This window comes from Artibeus jamaicensis, unplaced genomic scaffold, assembly GCF_021234435.1.
Source record: "Artibeus jamaicensis isolate MK-2021 breed Jamaican fruit bat unplaced genomic scaffold, CSHL_Jam_final contig_402, whole genome shotgun sequence".
Classification (NCBI taxonomy): domain Eukaryota; kingdom Metazoa; phylum Chordata; class Mammalia; order Chiroptera; family Phyllostomidae; genus Artibeus; species Artibeus jamaicensis.
In genome coordinates this window covers 9,125,942-9,140,422 of record NW_026521818.1, presented here as the reverse complement: position 1 = coordinate 9,140,422, position 14,481 = coordinate 9,125,942, and the positions used below count along the sequence as shown (strand labels likewise).

At 40.5% G+C, this 14,481-nt stretch overlaps 1 protein-coding gene across 1 annotated transcript; it reads left to right on the top strand.

The window, feature by feature from the left end:
• Positions 1 to 2,024: 2,024 nt before the first annotated feature.
• CDO1 (cysteine dioxygenase type 1) lies at positions 2,025 to 14,258 on the top strand. Its single transcript, XM_037141785.2, has 5 exons — positions 2,025 to 2,496; positions 5,553 to 5,630; positions 7,152 to 7,306; positions 12,520 to 12,689; positions 13,538 to 14,258. The coding sequence occupies exons 1-5, from the start codon at positions 2,327 to 2,329 to the stop codon at positions 13,565 to 13,567; spliced, it is 603 nt and encodes a 200-aa protein (XP_036997680.2). The 5' UTR covers positions 2,025 to 2,326; the 3' UTR covers positions 13,568 to 14,258.
• The last annotated feature ends 223 nt before the right edge of the window (positions 14,259 to 14,481 follow it).

Here is a 14,481-nt window from a genome sequence, read left to right as displayed (position 1 = left end):
TCAGTTCCTGCCCAAATTTCACATCAAGAATGTTCCCCTGAACTCCCTCTAAAATAATACCACCCTCAACCTTTTTCCCCCTGCTTTAGTTTTCCTCCATTGTAAGTTGTGTACAGTATTTGTGTGTCCAGTTCACCATGTATACTGTCCGCTCTTCCCCTCCATTAGAACATAAGCCCTCTAAGGGCAGAGACTCGGTGTTGTGAGCAGTGCCAGGCATATAGTACATGGTTTCTTAAATGTGTTAAATGGATCATTAGATGTGTATTTCCAGACCTCGGATAATTCTGGTTCCCTTCGCTAATTATCCACCCCATGTCAATGACTCTTCGAATGTGTAAATCATTGCCCTGGGCAGGGCAGAGTGCAGTAGAACTACTACCTCTATGGATCTTAGGTATTCCACTTACATTACTAGAGCCTCTCCTTGCAACACACATCATTAAAGGTTGGCTTCTGGCGTGCTTCCTAACCAAAGCCCTTTCTGAACAATGGTGATCGAGTTGTCATTTGTACTTCCGCAGAACACTGTTAGCACAAGTAGATTTGCTTTATATGTACATAAAGGAATGGGCAAAAGTAGGTTAAGTTACCAGCCATCATTGCCGAAAAAATAAATCATAGATAATGACACGAAACAAAACAATACTAATAATACAAGAATAAACTTTTGTGTAATCACAGCTGTAAACCTACTTGTGCCCACCCCTGTATATACATTCAAGCGAAGTCTAGGAAAAGTCTTCCAGAAGTCTAGACCTTTTATAACCTTGAATCCAAATTATTCCAAGTCCATTAATGAGAAAGAAGGAATACTTGCGTTTTTTCTGTCCTTCATATTTTCCGTCTTGTTCTCAAGCGTGTAAGTGCTGTGCACAATGTAGAAATGTGTTTCTGTATAGGTATTACCAGTAGGCTTCTTCAAGCACAGTCCTATAAATGAGAGAGTTATATACTCTAACTAGAACCCTTTAAATTACTGAATTGGGAGAAAACACACACACAGGGTACTTGTATTCACTATGAATTGAAACATGGAGTCTTGGCACTAAATTTTTTTCATGTTTTTTTTAAATTTATTTATCTTTAGAAGGGAAGGGAAGGGGAGAAGGAGAGAAATATCAATGTATAATTGCTTCTGGTGCATCCCCTGCTGGGAACTGGCCTGCAACCCAGGCATGTGCCCTGACTGGGAATCGAACCGCAATACTCTGGTTTGCAGGCCCACGCACAATCCACTGAGCTACACCAGCCAGGGCTTTTTTTCATGTTTGATTTTAATTTGTCATGTTTCATTTTAATTGTTCATGTTTCATTTTAAAATCAATGAGGTATAACTGGCCTTCTCCGTTTTCTAGTCTTGCTCCACAGTCGAGTCTCCTTTGTCAAATGTACTTTCAGTACAGCACACAATACAACACACAGATAATGTATTATAGAATTATATATCTGAAACCTGCATTATAGAACTATATATCTGAAACCTATATAATTGTATCAACCAATATCACCCCAATAAATTTAAAAGTTTTTAAAAATTTAAAGGAGAGCACAGTTATTTCACCTCGCCTGAAGCTTATTATCTATAGTTTCAATCCACAAAAAAAATCTCCATTTTGAGAGTAGAATCCGTCCTTAGCTTTCGCAAGCTCTATTCAATTTCTCAGTTCTCTGAAAGGAAGGGTCCCCTTCCTTCCTCAACATTCACCGCCGGCAATTTTCTCCAGAACCCCCATGGTGTGCATCCTTGGTTGGGAACCTCTGCGGCCAAAAGAAGCCTCAGGGCGAGGCGGCAGGAGAGAGTAAGGAAGGGTGAAGGGAGAGGGGTGGGTAGGGATAGGCCACCAAAGTGAGCCCAGTTAAGGTAGGGGGGAAATTGCGCGCTGCCCAGTACGAGTGCTGGGATTTGGGAGGGAAGGGCTTCCGGTGAGGCTAAATTGCTCGGAGGACCTTACCCTCAAGGTCTCGTAGCTTCCACCGCCATTCTCAAGTTGCGCCCGCCTCTCCCCACCCGTCCAGGGCCTTTGGTACATTCCCGCTGCTCCGAGAGCTTAAAAAGAGCCCCGGGAGGCTAAACCTTAGCAGATTTGGTTCTCATTTGTCTCTGCTTGAGAGCTACACATTCCCACATTCTCTGCGCCCCGGGTTGGGAGAGTGTCTCTTGGTATCTTCTCGGCCAGGGATTTTAAAGCTGTGGCTCTCAAGCATTGGGGGTTTTGTGTGTGTAGCCGTGTGGCTGGGGTCCCTCGTCCCCAGTACCTAGGCTTGCTTGGCTCCTTCGCCAAAGCCCAGCAGTGAGAAAGGCGCTCAGCCGCTTCTGCAAAGGATGGAGCAGACCGAGGTGCTAAAGCCACGGACACTAGCTGATCTGATCCGCATCCTGCACCAGCTCTTCGCCGGGGAGGAGGTCAATGTGGAAGAGGTGCAGGCCGTCATGGAAGCCTACGAGAGTGACCCCGCCGAATGGGCAGCGTATGCCAAGTACGACCATTACAGGTGAGTGCGCTCTAGCCCAGCCCGCTGAGGATCTCGAGCGCGGGCCTCAAAGCCCAGCAGCGCCAACTCTCGGAGACCGAAGAGGACCGGGCTTGGGGAGGAAGGGTCGGGGTCTTGCTCGGGAAAAGCGCAGACCACATTGCGCCCATGCTTCTAGCGTCCCAGGTCCTTCGCCGCACCACAGCGCTGTTTCTCCTCCGGGGACGCCGGAGCTCACTCTCGTGCTTTGGGCGCAAGGTAGATCCTGCGGGGATTGCCCACTGGAGGGGCGGCCACCGAGGGTGGCATCATGCCACCCTCTCAGCTTCAAAACCACAACTCCTTCCTCTGTCCCTGCCCTCGGGGGCAGCGCCCTGGGGAACAGACTGCCGGGACTAATGGAGGGTGGTGTTCCCAGGAAAGAAGTATACCAGCCCTTCGGAGAAAAGGGTAAAACGGTGGAGAACACACTTCCCCAGTACTAGTTCTCCATCACTTCGACCTCGGTCGCCTGCAACCAGGCACCTGCCGACAGGCATTCTTTTGCGTCTTGGGGTTGTCAGCTGCTCGTTTTCCATTTGTGGTGCCCTTTCTCCCAAACCAGTTTAACTTCTTGGACTGCGGTTTTATTATTTAAATCCACCATCGGGTTCGAGAAATAAACGACGGTCTCTCTTTCGCCCCCAAGCAATATGCTTTCTCTTATCCGTAGTTCTGGGCATCTGGAATGTTAAGTTGAAGACCGCTGCTCTCCAGCTGTGCTGGAGTGAGACGCCCCGGGAGGCCTAGTCCTGTGCAGCGCTGACTTGGTTTTTACGTAAAAATTAATCTCTACCTATCTGTCCACTGGGGCCAGAAGCAACATTTAATCACCCCGAGGCGTGAGAGGTTGTTTTCCAAAGGGTAGGTAGAGCTTCAGTCATTAGGGTTAGTTGGACCGAGGAGGATAGTTGATATAGAAGAACAAGGAAACATTGTACTTTCCTTGGTAACAATTTGTTAGTCACTTCACTAAACCATTATTATATGAAATGTTAAAGGGATTTATTCAAGAAAAAGAAGTCAAAACTATGAACATTAACATGGCAATAAATACGTATCTATCGACAATTGAATCTAAAAAACAAACTAAGCAAACAAGAAAAACAGAATCATGGATAAGGAGAGCGGAGAGCATCTTGATGGTTGCCAGATTGGGGGGGGGTGGTACATTTAATAAATTTTTGTTGGCAAGGGGTGTCTCAGCTGTATTTAAGAAATTCCTCTGGTTCCTGTCAACTCAGTTTATGTTGCTGCTGGTCCTTCTGTGGCTGCCAGTGAGGTTTCCAGAGTTTTTAATTTTGCCACTAGTGCCACGTAATTAAGGGCTTTGTCGTGGGCCAGGTGCTCTTCCAGTCACTTGACACTTGTATTAATTCATTTGCCTCCACGACCCTTCGAGATTGGTTCCATTCTTATCCCTATTTCACAGGTGAGAAATGGTAGGCAATAAAAAGTTTGGGTACTGCACAAGGTCATACTTCCATCAAGCAGTACCAGAAATCAAATTAGCATTATTGTTCCAGAGCCCACACTCTAAACCACTATTAAACTTTTTTGCAGATGTTTGGAGCATAGTAGTGGTTTTCTTCTGCCTAGAGATATTATTTGTCAAGTGAAATCAACCAGGTAGGCTGTAAATGCTCTTAATCTTTAGAACAGGACATTTCCATGGACTTTCAATTTGTCCTGATTGACAAGCTCTAAACCATTTGAAATTCAACCACTTGGATAGATCTATTACACGGTATCTAAGATACAGCTCATTAAGATAATGGGTGCAGTCCTGGGTGGGCTTTTGGGGAGGAGAAAGGGAAGGAGAAGGGAGAGCAGAAATCAATTTGATAGTATTTTTTGCAAAAGAAGTGTCCAAGCACTGTGAGGAATTTTGATCTTTGACCTTGGGAAGGCAGTGCAGAAGAACCAAGACAAAATGTGTTCCAGTGTGGATCTGACAATGAATTCTCCGGCAGAAGCCCCAAAGAAGCAAGAGGGGTGACCCTACAACTGGTGGAAGGAGTAGTACAGGAACGAAATTTACTGTAAATCAAAGGCCATGTGTACAGCCCCTTGCTAGGTCATAAAGGGCTACAAAGTGAAGATGACTGACAGCTAAAGGGCCTCTGCTAATCACCTCCCTCGGGGATCCTGCTGTGCCACATCTGGCCTTCAGCCAGGGGGAGGAGGGGACACCTAGGACCAGATGAACAGATGACCATATGAACAAACACTACCCTGGAAATGGGGTATAGATTGCTTTCTTTAAAAGTAACAGTTTAAATGAATGTCGGAATTAGCCAACTTTGCTAATTATATAATATCACTAGTACCTCTTGAACCAATAAAAACTTTAAAGTTGATTTTTCTTCCTGATGCTATAGTCACAGTTGTTTTGTTTCAGGATTGTTTAAAATTTTTTTTGGCTTATTACTGTTTTCTCATCATTGTAAAAGTTTTAGAATATTAGTTACTTTCCTAATGTAGCCTCTTATGCTCTGATTTAAGTCAACCCCCACTGTATTTGTGGAGGACTTTTCTTTAGGAGCACTTTTGAATGTGGTTTTGGTCTGGACTATAGTAAAACTAAGGAGAATTCTAGAACAGGTATTTAATAAAACCTTGTTTTTCAAGTTCAGGTGTAGCTACCTGAGGGAAAAGACAAAAAAATGAAACAGTAGCAACATTCTTGCCCAGAGCACTAAGGCACTTTGTAAATACCTTCACGAGAAACTTTTATTCTTTTTTATCAGTTTGGGGCAGTCACATGAAGAATAAAGGAATTTGCTTTTATTCGTTTACTTTTCCCTGCCATTAATTAAAACCACAACTATAACTGTGATTCAAAATATAAAAATGTCCAAAATGAACTGGGGAAAAATATTTTTCATTTGGGCTGGATTTCTAATTAGAAAGCTACATTCAGAATTGCTTAGAGGTAGAAACAGTAACATCTGTAAATGAATGATATTTTGTGACACACTTACTTTTCCCAATGCTTGTTTTAACCAAATTCAGTCTTCCGAATATATTCTTTTCAGGTACACCCGAAATCTTGTGGATGAAGGAAACGGAAAATTTAATCTAATGATTCTGTGTTGGGGTGAAGGACATGGCAGGTAATAGAACTGTTCATTCATAGACATTTGTTAGGTATGTGTTCCAGCACAGGACGTGTACAGTGCCAGGCTGGCCACAAGTCTTGAGAGCACTAACAAATCTCGTTTTATTATTATTTTTTCCCCTAATCCCAACAAAAAAATCTCATGGGAATTAGTATGAGGGGTTTAGGCATACACCATGCATATCAAAACCAGTCCCCAGAATGAGTAATAAATTAAATAGGTGATAAACAGCTTAACTTATTTTCTCTCCAAATTTTTGTGGGATTGTGCTAAAACTTGACCTTTGTCATATTTGAAGTGTATGAACAATTATGGGAGCAAAGACTCTAACATCCAAATTTAGAGCTAGAAAAGCAATTCACAAATTCAGAACATTTCTTTCTACTTCAAATTTATTGTTTATTTTCTTAATATAGAGGGTAAAGCAACTTAATCTAATACCAATTCTTTGAAACTTGGTTCCTTATTTTTCCTCAATTTAAATATTTGTCAACATTGTTATTGAGTATTATCTTTCAAACAGGCCCTTCTCAGTCTTTTGACAGCCATGAAAATAATCATCCAGACCCATTTTTGATGGGAGAAAGGAAACAAGTTTACAAGACATTGGAAAATTAGGTCTATAGAGAATGTTTATGTACTAACAGAGTGGAATAGTTTTCACTCAGTCTCTCAGTTATTTTTCAAAGCAGATTACATATCAAGAATAGGGCGGGGCTCTATGGATTTATGAAACAAGTTCTTCCTATGGTGCGTATGAGGGCTAATAGAATTCAACATTGACATAAATGCCAAAAATGTATATAGATTCATATATTTTAATCAATCCTACAGCTAACTCTACCAAATAAACTTAAATACTATTTACTCTAAAATTACATGAATAAATTCTTAGCCCAAATCAAATTTATTTTCTTTTTTCCATGAATATTGGGATGTAATCACAGGCAGGATACTCTAAATCTATAAAATGTTAACATTGTATATACGTTACAGTATAATTTCAGGGCTGTGGTAGTAGATACACCTACCTTTTGTCCCCAAAGGAAGGATAAAAGAGAAAAGACCTGAGAAAAATTATTAAATAATGATTAAGTAATGTTCTCAGTGTAATACAATGATTATAGGTGATTATTTTTGTCCTTTCTAAAATTTCTTCATTGTAGTTTAATAATAAAGTTTTAGCTGAGTTTAAGTTGTTAAAAGCTGTATCTTGGAGAAGGTAAAAGGTTGCTCGTTTTGTGTTTCTTTTATGAAGGGCAACAAGGTCTTTAAAAAATTAACTCTTCTGTAGGATGAAAATTATACTGCTTATATGCATTGATATAGAAGACATTCTATTTATCTTGAACAATGTTGAATCATAGATTAATGATGTTTAAAAATCCAGTTGAAATGGATTTTATCCTGGGAGGTGTCCTATTGACATTGTGCATATGTAAGTTCTGGGCTGACTATCCCTGTACATCTGGTGGACTTTTTACTGAGTTCATTTGTCGCTTTGTGTATATATAGCAGTATCCATGACCACACCAACTCCCACTGCTTTCTGAAGATGCTGCAGGGAAATCTAAAGGAGACATTATTTGCCTGGCCTGACAAAAAGTCCAATGAGATGATCAAGAAGTCAGAAAGAACCTTGAGGGAAAACCAATGTGCCTACATCAATGGTAACATCCAGTATTTTTTTCTAAGGGCAAGTGGGAAAAACCTTTAACTCCCATCTGAATCATCAGTTACTTACCCATGTGCAGTAGAACTTGGATCATGGAATCACAATTTCAAGCACTTGGGAAAGGGCCAGAAAGCAGTGGTTTTGTTTTTTAAAGTTTTGCACTTGGATTAGAATCACTTATTAGAAACACATGTGTATAGATTAATGCCAACTGAAAAGTCATTTATTTACCTGCCAAGTCTTAGGACAGTTAGAATCAAATATGAATTTACATATAGAGAGTCTTTTAATAATGGAGTGAAGCCAAGGTTGAAATATTAGTCTTTACATTAGAAAATGTAAAGAGCTCTGGCTGGTGTGGCTCATTGGATTAAGCACCAGCCTGTGAAGCAAAGGGTCCCTGGTTAGATTGCCAATCAGGGCACACACCTGGGTTGCAGGCCAGGCTCTCAGTGGGGGGATGTACCAGAGGCAAACACACATTGATGTTTCTGTCCCTGTCTTTCTCCTTCCCTTCCCCTCTCTGTAAAATAAATAAATAAAATCTTTTTAAAAAATAAGGAAATGTAAAGAAACAGCCTTGGCCAGGTCGCTCTGGTAACTCAGTTGGTTAGAGCATTATCCTGATACGCCAATGTTGGGGATTCCATCCCTGGTCAGGGCACATACAAGACGCAACCAATGAATGCATGAATAGGTAGAACAACAAATCAGTGTTTCTCTCTCTCTCTCTCTCTCTCTCTGACTCCATCAAATCAATAAATTTAAAAAAAATTTTAAAGAAAGAAAATGTAAAGGAATGTTCTGGAAGTAGTTAGAAGTGCTAGCTACTCCCTATTTTTCTAAAATTTGTGTAATATACTTAAAAGAGTATTCTCAAGGGAAACTTTACATAGAGCATATCATTTAGCAGTGATATGGATCTCTCACCAAGAACACATTCTTTCCCCTAACTGTGGTTTGGGAAAGCCAGATGCTTTTTAGGAGAGGTAGTGATTAACATCTATATTCTTAAAGGGGACAGTAACTTTCCAGAGACCTTGTCAAACTTATATGAGATAATTTACTCCCATTAACAGATGAGATTCCAACACATAGGAAAATTGAATAACTTGTCCAAGTCATTCACCCTTGAAGTGGCAGCCAGAATTTGAATGTCAGTGATTGGATATGGCAATCAAAGACCCTACTCTTACCAGATGCATTCCACTTAAATACAGTAAAGTTTTACAGAGATTTTTCTGGCCAAGCAAGCTCTTATTTAAAGACAAATATTGGCCTTAATACTTGGCTTAAATTTGTTCATTCATTTCAGAATGCACTGAGAAATGTAAGATTACACAGTAGGCCCCTGTTATCTGCAGGGGATATGGTCCAAGACTCCCAGGGGATCCCTGAAACTGTGGTTTGTACTGAACCCTATGTACACCATGTTTTTTCCTACACATACATATGATCAAGTTTAATTTCTAAATAAAGAATAGTAAGAGTAAAAGTAATGATTAATGATACAATATAACAATTATAACAATATACCATAGTAAAAGTTATGGAAATGTGGTCTCAAAATACACGATAACTGACCTGTTAACTGAGATGGCTACTAAGTGACTACAGGGCAGGGAGCCGATATGTCAGGTTGGACGAAGGGATGACTCACCACTGCTGGGATGGAACGGGAGATTTTATCTCGCTGCTCAGAACAGCACACCATTTACAACTTCTGAATTGTTTATTTTTGGAATTTTTCACTCAATATACTAAGACCATGGTAAGTGAAACTGCAGATAAAGGGTAACTGTTCATGGGAAGTTTTTTCTTCCCATTCACATAACACATGCTGTTAGTTTCTCATGTAGCAGGAAACTCTTATTTGAAGGTTGCTATGTATATGAGGCACACCAGCTGTTCAAGAACAAGTTTGTTGCCCTTATAATGCATAATAAAGCAAAATATCTCTCAGGATAATCACTTTCAGCTAGTTACAGAGTCTTTGTGCAACTAGATTAGATCTTGAAGAATTAGTAGGGTCTACAATGCAGGGTATAGGAGCCAAGCAGATGAGGTAAACGGGTGCTGGCTGCAGGCTGGGCAGGAGGCTGTAGAAACGTACATGCGAGCCAAGGGCACCAGCCGCCACCCAGCTCCCACAAAATCGGCCTGACACCTCTTTCCATAGAAATGGGAAACTCTGATTTTTATGGGAAATTTTGGCAATTGGTAAAATACTGGGTGGGATATGCTTAATATACCTCTATACTAATCTTCCATGTGATCAAAAATTACAGATTCACAACTCGATTTTTACAGATGCAGGAGTAGGAGTACAGGTAGACACTAATCAGTGGGAATGCTGTTCAAGCCCAGGGAGGAGCACGAGTGAAAGCACAGTCATTGCTAACATAACAACTAGCCAGGGATGACCTACCTGGAGGGGAAAAGGGAAAAGGCACGTGGACAGGAGGAGTGGGAGAGGAAAGTGAGATCACATTCAGGGCCTCCAAGACCAGCTTGAAGTAAGTGCTTTGGTCAGCAGCCTTTTATTGGGGAATATTTTGATCGGTTTGGTAGCAGCATGCCACACAGGGTGGAGGAAAGGGAGGATTGGGGCAAGGAGACCAAGGTACCTATCCTGACAGGCAAAAGGTGGGCATGGCCAGGCTCAAACTGGCGTTCATAAGTATCACCAAGTTCAGAATTACTGTGACGGCGGGTACACCATGGGGATAGAGGAAAGGAGGCAGAGACCAAAAAATAATAACAATGTTGGAATCATTAATTTTGGGGACCAGACATGAGCCTCAGGAGCTTCTCAAAAGGGTAGGTAACTAGATTTTTCAAGGCCTTTACTTACAGAACGTCCAGCATGCATTGGGTGGTATACATACTTGCAATTGGAGAAACACATAATTAATTTGTATAAGGACAGTCAGTCCTTAAGAATATTGAACTTTAGTTTAGAATTGTGCTGAAGCCAGTATATTATTAAAGCAGTCAGCTATAGACGTAAAGAGTTTACAGACCTGAGAGTTAGGCCCCATGTACGTCAGGAGAACTGAGGATTCCAGAAGTTTTGAGTTGTTTAAATACAGTCTGGCTGGGGCTAAGTCCTCTGCTTCTAGGCTTTGCTCTTTGCCAGGCCTGCTCGTGCAGTCAGATAAGCCATAAGGCCAAATTAGGTGCTGCCCACATTAACTACACTAATTACACCGAATTCTTTCCTTGACTAAGCCTCATACTTTCTCCTAACTATAAATTTCTTCTCCGCATGTTTTTATAAAATCATGTCTTTTGTCCTTATTTCTTTATTTTAATCTTCGAAGCATTCCCGCCAGGGCCTTTCGATCAGCCTCTGTGTGGATATGTTGACCCATCTATCAAAAAACTTCTATGTTGTGCCCCTTGCAACATGTTTGATGATTAGCTGAATATGAAATCATGACCTGGCCATCATATTTCCTCAGAATTACAAAGATAATGACCTGACTTTATGCTTTCAGTCTTCTCATTGAAAGCCTGATATCATTCTGATTCATTCTGGAATCTTTCTGTAAAGCCTATTTTTTTCTTTCTAGAAACTTGTGAGATCTTTTTTGTTGTGTTTTCTCTACCTCCAGTATGACTGTGACGTACTGCTTCATACGTCTCATTCACTGTGCTGGGTCCTCAGTCTGTTCTTTCAGTCTGAAAACTGAATGTCCTTCCATTCAAGAAAATACTGTCAAGTTATTTCTTTGACTTTTTTTTTGCTATGTTCCTGTTACTCAGATATTTAACCTCCTCTGATTTATTTTATCTTTCCTATTTTCTATCTTTGTCCTTTGAGTCTTCCTCAACTTCCTCAGTTTTTCTTCTAGCCTTTTTATTCAGATTTTTATTTCAAAAAGCTCTTTTATTCTCTGGTCCTTTTATAGTATCTTCTCTTATCTTTCTATTAATGAGAGATATTAATGAGGATATTAATGATAAGTTTGTTTTTAAAGTCTTCTCCTGAATTGTGTCTGTTTCTAGTTTTTGTTTTTTTCAGGTTGCTTTGGCCTCTGTGTTTCGTACTTGAGGACTTACTCAAATGTCTGGTGACCTTGGCTGTGTGCTAATATTTAAAAATCAGGCACAGAAAAACTCAGTTGGTAGCTCTGAACACTGGACTTTAGTCTAGGATAATGTGGCAGAATTTTTTTTTTTACTGTGAACAACCAATGGCAGTATCCTTAGGGCTTTGTTCTTGAGCCAAGCAGATTCCCTGAGAAACTGCTTCTTATCTGCTGCCTGGAGAAAATATTCCTGTCCGGCAGCATTCTGGCAGCGAGGGGGTGAAGGCTGTGGGGCTCTTCCCATTCAATATGTAAGTTTTCACTTCAGTCCCCTGTTTTTCACTTGTCCTGAGTTCATCTGTTCTTTCCAGAGAATAGATCTCAGACTTCTACCAGGGGTAAGGAGTGGGAGAAGTAGTGAAAGGGATGTAAGACTCTACTGAAATAGGCTTTAACCAGTTCTTATATTTTTAGCCCTACCTTCATCCCCTTTTCCAGAAATACCCACACTGCCCATTTCTGAGGTGTTTGGGAGGGTCACAACAAAAATCATTAGCTGAGGATTCAGCTTTCTCTCTTCTGTGAAGCTCTTTGTCTGTAGTTAACTCAGAATAACCTGCATTTGAACTAGACAGGTCCACTTATATGCAGATTTTTTGCAACAAATACTTGTAATGTTTTCTGTCTGAGGCTGGTAGTCTGCGGATGCAGGGTGCTGACTGTATTCATTGACGTATCCTAATTTATACAGGGGGACTCGCATCTTTGAATTTTTGTATCCATGAAGGGTCCTGGAACCAATTCCCCATGGATTATCCCCCCAAACTGAGGGACAACTTCAGTTTTGGAGGAATCAAAAGTTACGTGTAGATTTTTGATTGTAGGAAGTGGGAGTTGGCTCCCCCAATGTCCATGTCATTCAAGAGTCATATATTTAAGCTTATAATTTATTACTGTTCTCTCTTTTCCAGTTTCTTTGTGTGTTGATGCCTTTTTTTATTCTTTTACTGAAGTTTTAGGGGGTTTTCAGGAAAGAACAGAGCCCATATGGCTTACTGTCTTTAACGAGAAGTTCAATTCTAACTTTCATTCATTCCATATGTACCCAATTGATTTATGATTTTAGGTGATGTCATCTAAAATCCTTCATCTGTTCTTCTTGGGTGTTGTTTAGATTCTATTGGCTTACATCGAGTAGAAAACGTTAGCCATACGGAACCTGCCGTGAGCCTTCACTTGTACAGCCCGCCTTTTGACTCATGCCATGCCTTTGATCAAAGAACGGGACATAAGAACAAAGTCAGCATGACATTCTACAGCAGATTCGGAACCAGGACTCCATTTGTAAGTATTTGTGGTTCGGCAGCATCGCACTGTATGCATCACTTTTTTGTTCTAGATATTATTTCAATATTTTAAATATTCTTGAAGTTTAGATGAACCTTAACTTAGGGAAGGCCCCTTATATTCTAATTTTTTTTAACTTTGGAGACTCTATTTTTAATTTATAAATAAATTTAAATTAGATACAAAGGATTATTGAGAAAGTTCAAAATGTATGTTTATTTCTAAGGTGTCTTCATTTATTAGAGAAATGAGAGTGAAAGCTACGTGATATAACTTCTGGTATGACTTACCAAATGACTTCTGTCATTTGCTGGGGCAACACAGATAACTTGCAGAGTTAACCTTTGCAAAGTTTGAGACCTACTCTGATGATACAAGGAAAGAAACTTGCCTGTTTTGATTGGCAGCTTGTTTCTTGTTCGAGTAGTGATGCTCTTCAGACCACAGGTAAATGAGAGTGGATCGTAACCACATGGTCCCCTTGAGGAACAAGTGTCCACCTAAAAATAATAAGGCAACCTGTAGTAATACCGTATGGCAATCTTCTCCCTCTGGTGACATAGATCGGCCATTTAAGGGAATGGAAAGACTGAAAACACTTCTCATGAGTCTTACAAAAAGTATGGTCCTCGAGAGAAGCTAGGGCAGAACTTTCTCAGGTGATCGCCCTGCTTTGCTTTCTGCATTTTGATCCCCCAAGAGCTATTCTTATGCCTGGAACAAAGCAGCAGGCTCTATCACTACGGGCAAGTGTTCATACACCGGTAAGAAAGAAGGACAGCTTTGAACAAGCTCAAGTGTCTGGCGTGAACATTCTTACACAGCTCTTTTTTTCTTTCTTGCAGGCAACTTCAGGATCACTGGAGAACAACTAAGGAGCACCACACCCTCTAAGGTCTGCTGAAGTGTTGCCTGGACAGGAAGGCCTCCCACCATTTGCTGTTCAGCAATACACTTTACAAAACCAATGCTTTAATGTCCTGTAAGGCAGATGCTAATTAGAAGTCATTAAGTAAGCAAATAGTGTCCTGAGCTACTACAGAAGAAAAATCCCACTAAAGAAAAAAGAAGGCTTAAGATTTTTAAAGGCCGAATAAAGTACTCCCCTGGTTTGATTCTCTAAATCCATTGGAACCATACAGGGAATGCCAGTGCAGGCTTTTATAGCTTTCGGAGACACATTGTCTCTGAACTGTAATTAGCAACAAGAAACTACAGGTATCAAATGCCTATCTTGTGACTTGGATAACTAAATGTAGATGTCTTTAGTATACTTTGTATGTCTGAATATTTGAAAAGAATTTTTTGAATCTGTGTATTTTATTTTTTCAGTCATATTTTACCCATTCCTGTTTCATAAACAATAGGGTGTTGTAGACAGAGAAACGTAAGGTATACTTTGCTGCTTGGTAATGAAATGAGGGAGGAAGGATTTGGAAAAGGACCCAAACCCGCAGCAAACCCAAAACGCAAAGTCGTGCCTGGTGTGTCCAGTGTTCACAGTCAAAGACTTTGTACTGCTCTCAGATTCCCAAATAATTTTAATAAAACTGGATTTGAACACGATTTGAAGTCGTCTTTCTCTTTAACTTCATAAGAATTCCATAAAACTCATAGTTTCTTTGATTTGGTTAGACTACCTGAAACAGTGTGAAGTATGACGTGATGTGAAAATGTGAGAGGACCAAAATACGCATTTGAAAATAGCTTACCTTTTTGGGCTTTACGTGTGTTCACTAGTTGGCTGGAGAAACTAACCTGAGGGGATATATGTAGACAACCAATTTTG

Bases quoted from the DNA above. Each gene is read 5' to 3' on its own strand.
- CDO1 (XM_037141785.2), top strand. From the start codon at position 2,327: ATGGAGCAGACCGAGGTGCTAAAGCCACGGACACTAGCTGATCTGATC. The intron at 7,307-12,519 runs GTAACATCCAGT...GGTGTTGTTTAG, and splicing joins CCAATGTGCCTACATCAATG to ATTCTATTGGCTTACATCGA. The intron at 12,690-13,537 runs GTAAGTATTTGT...TCTTTCTTGCAG, and splicing joins TCGGAACCAGGACTCCATTT to GCAACTTCAGGATCACTGGA.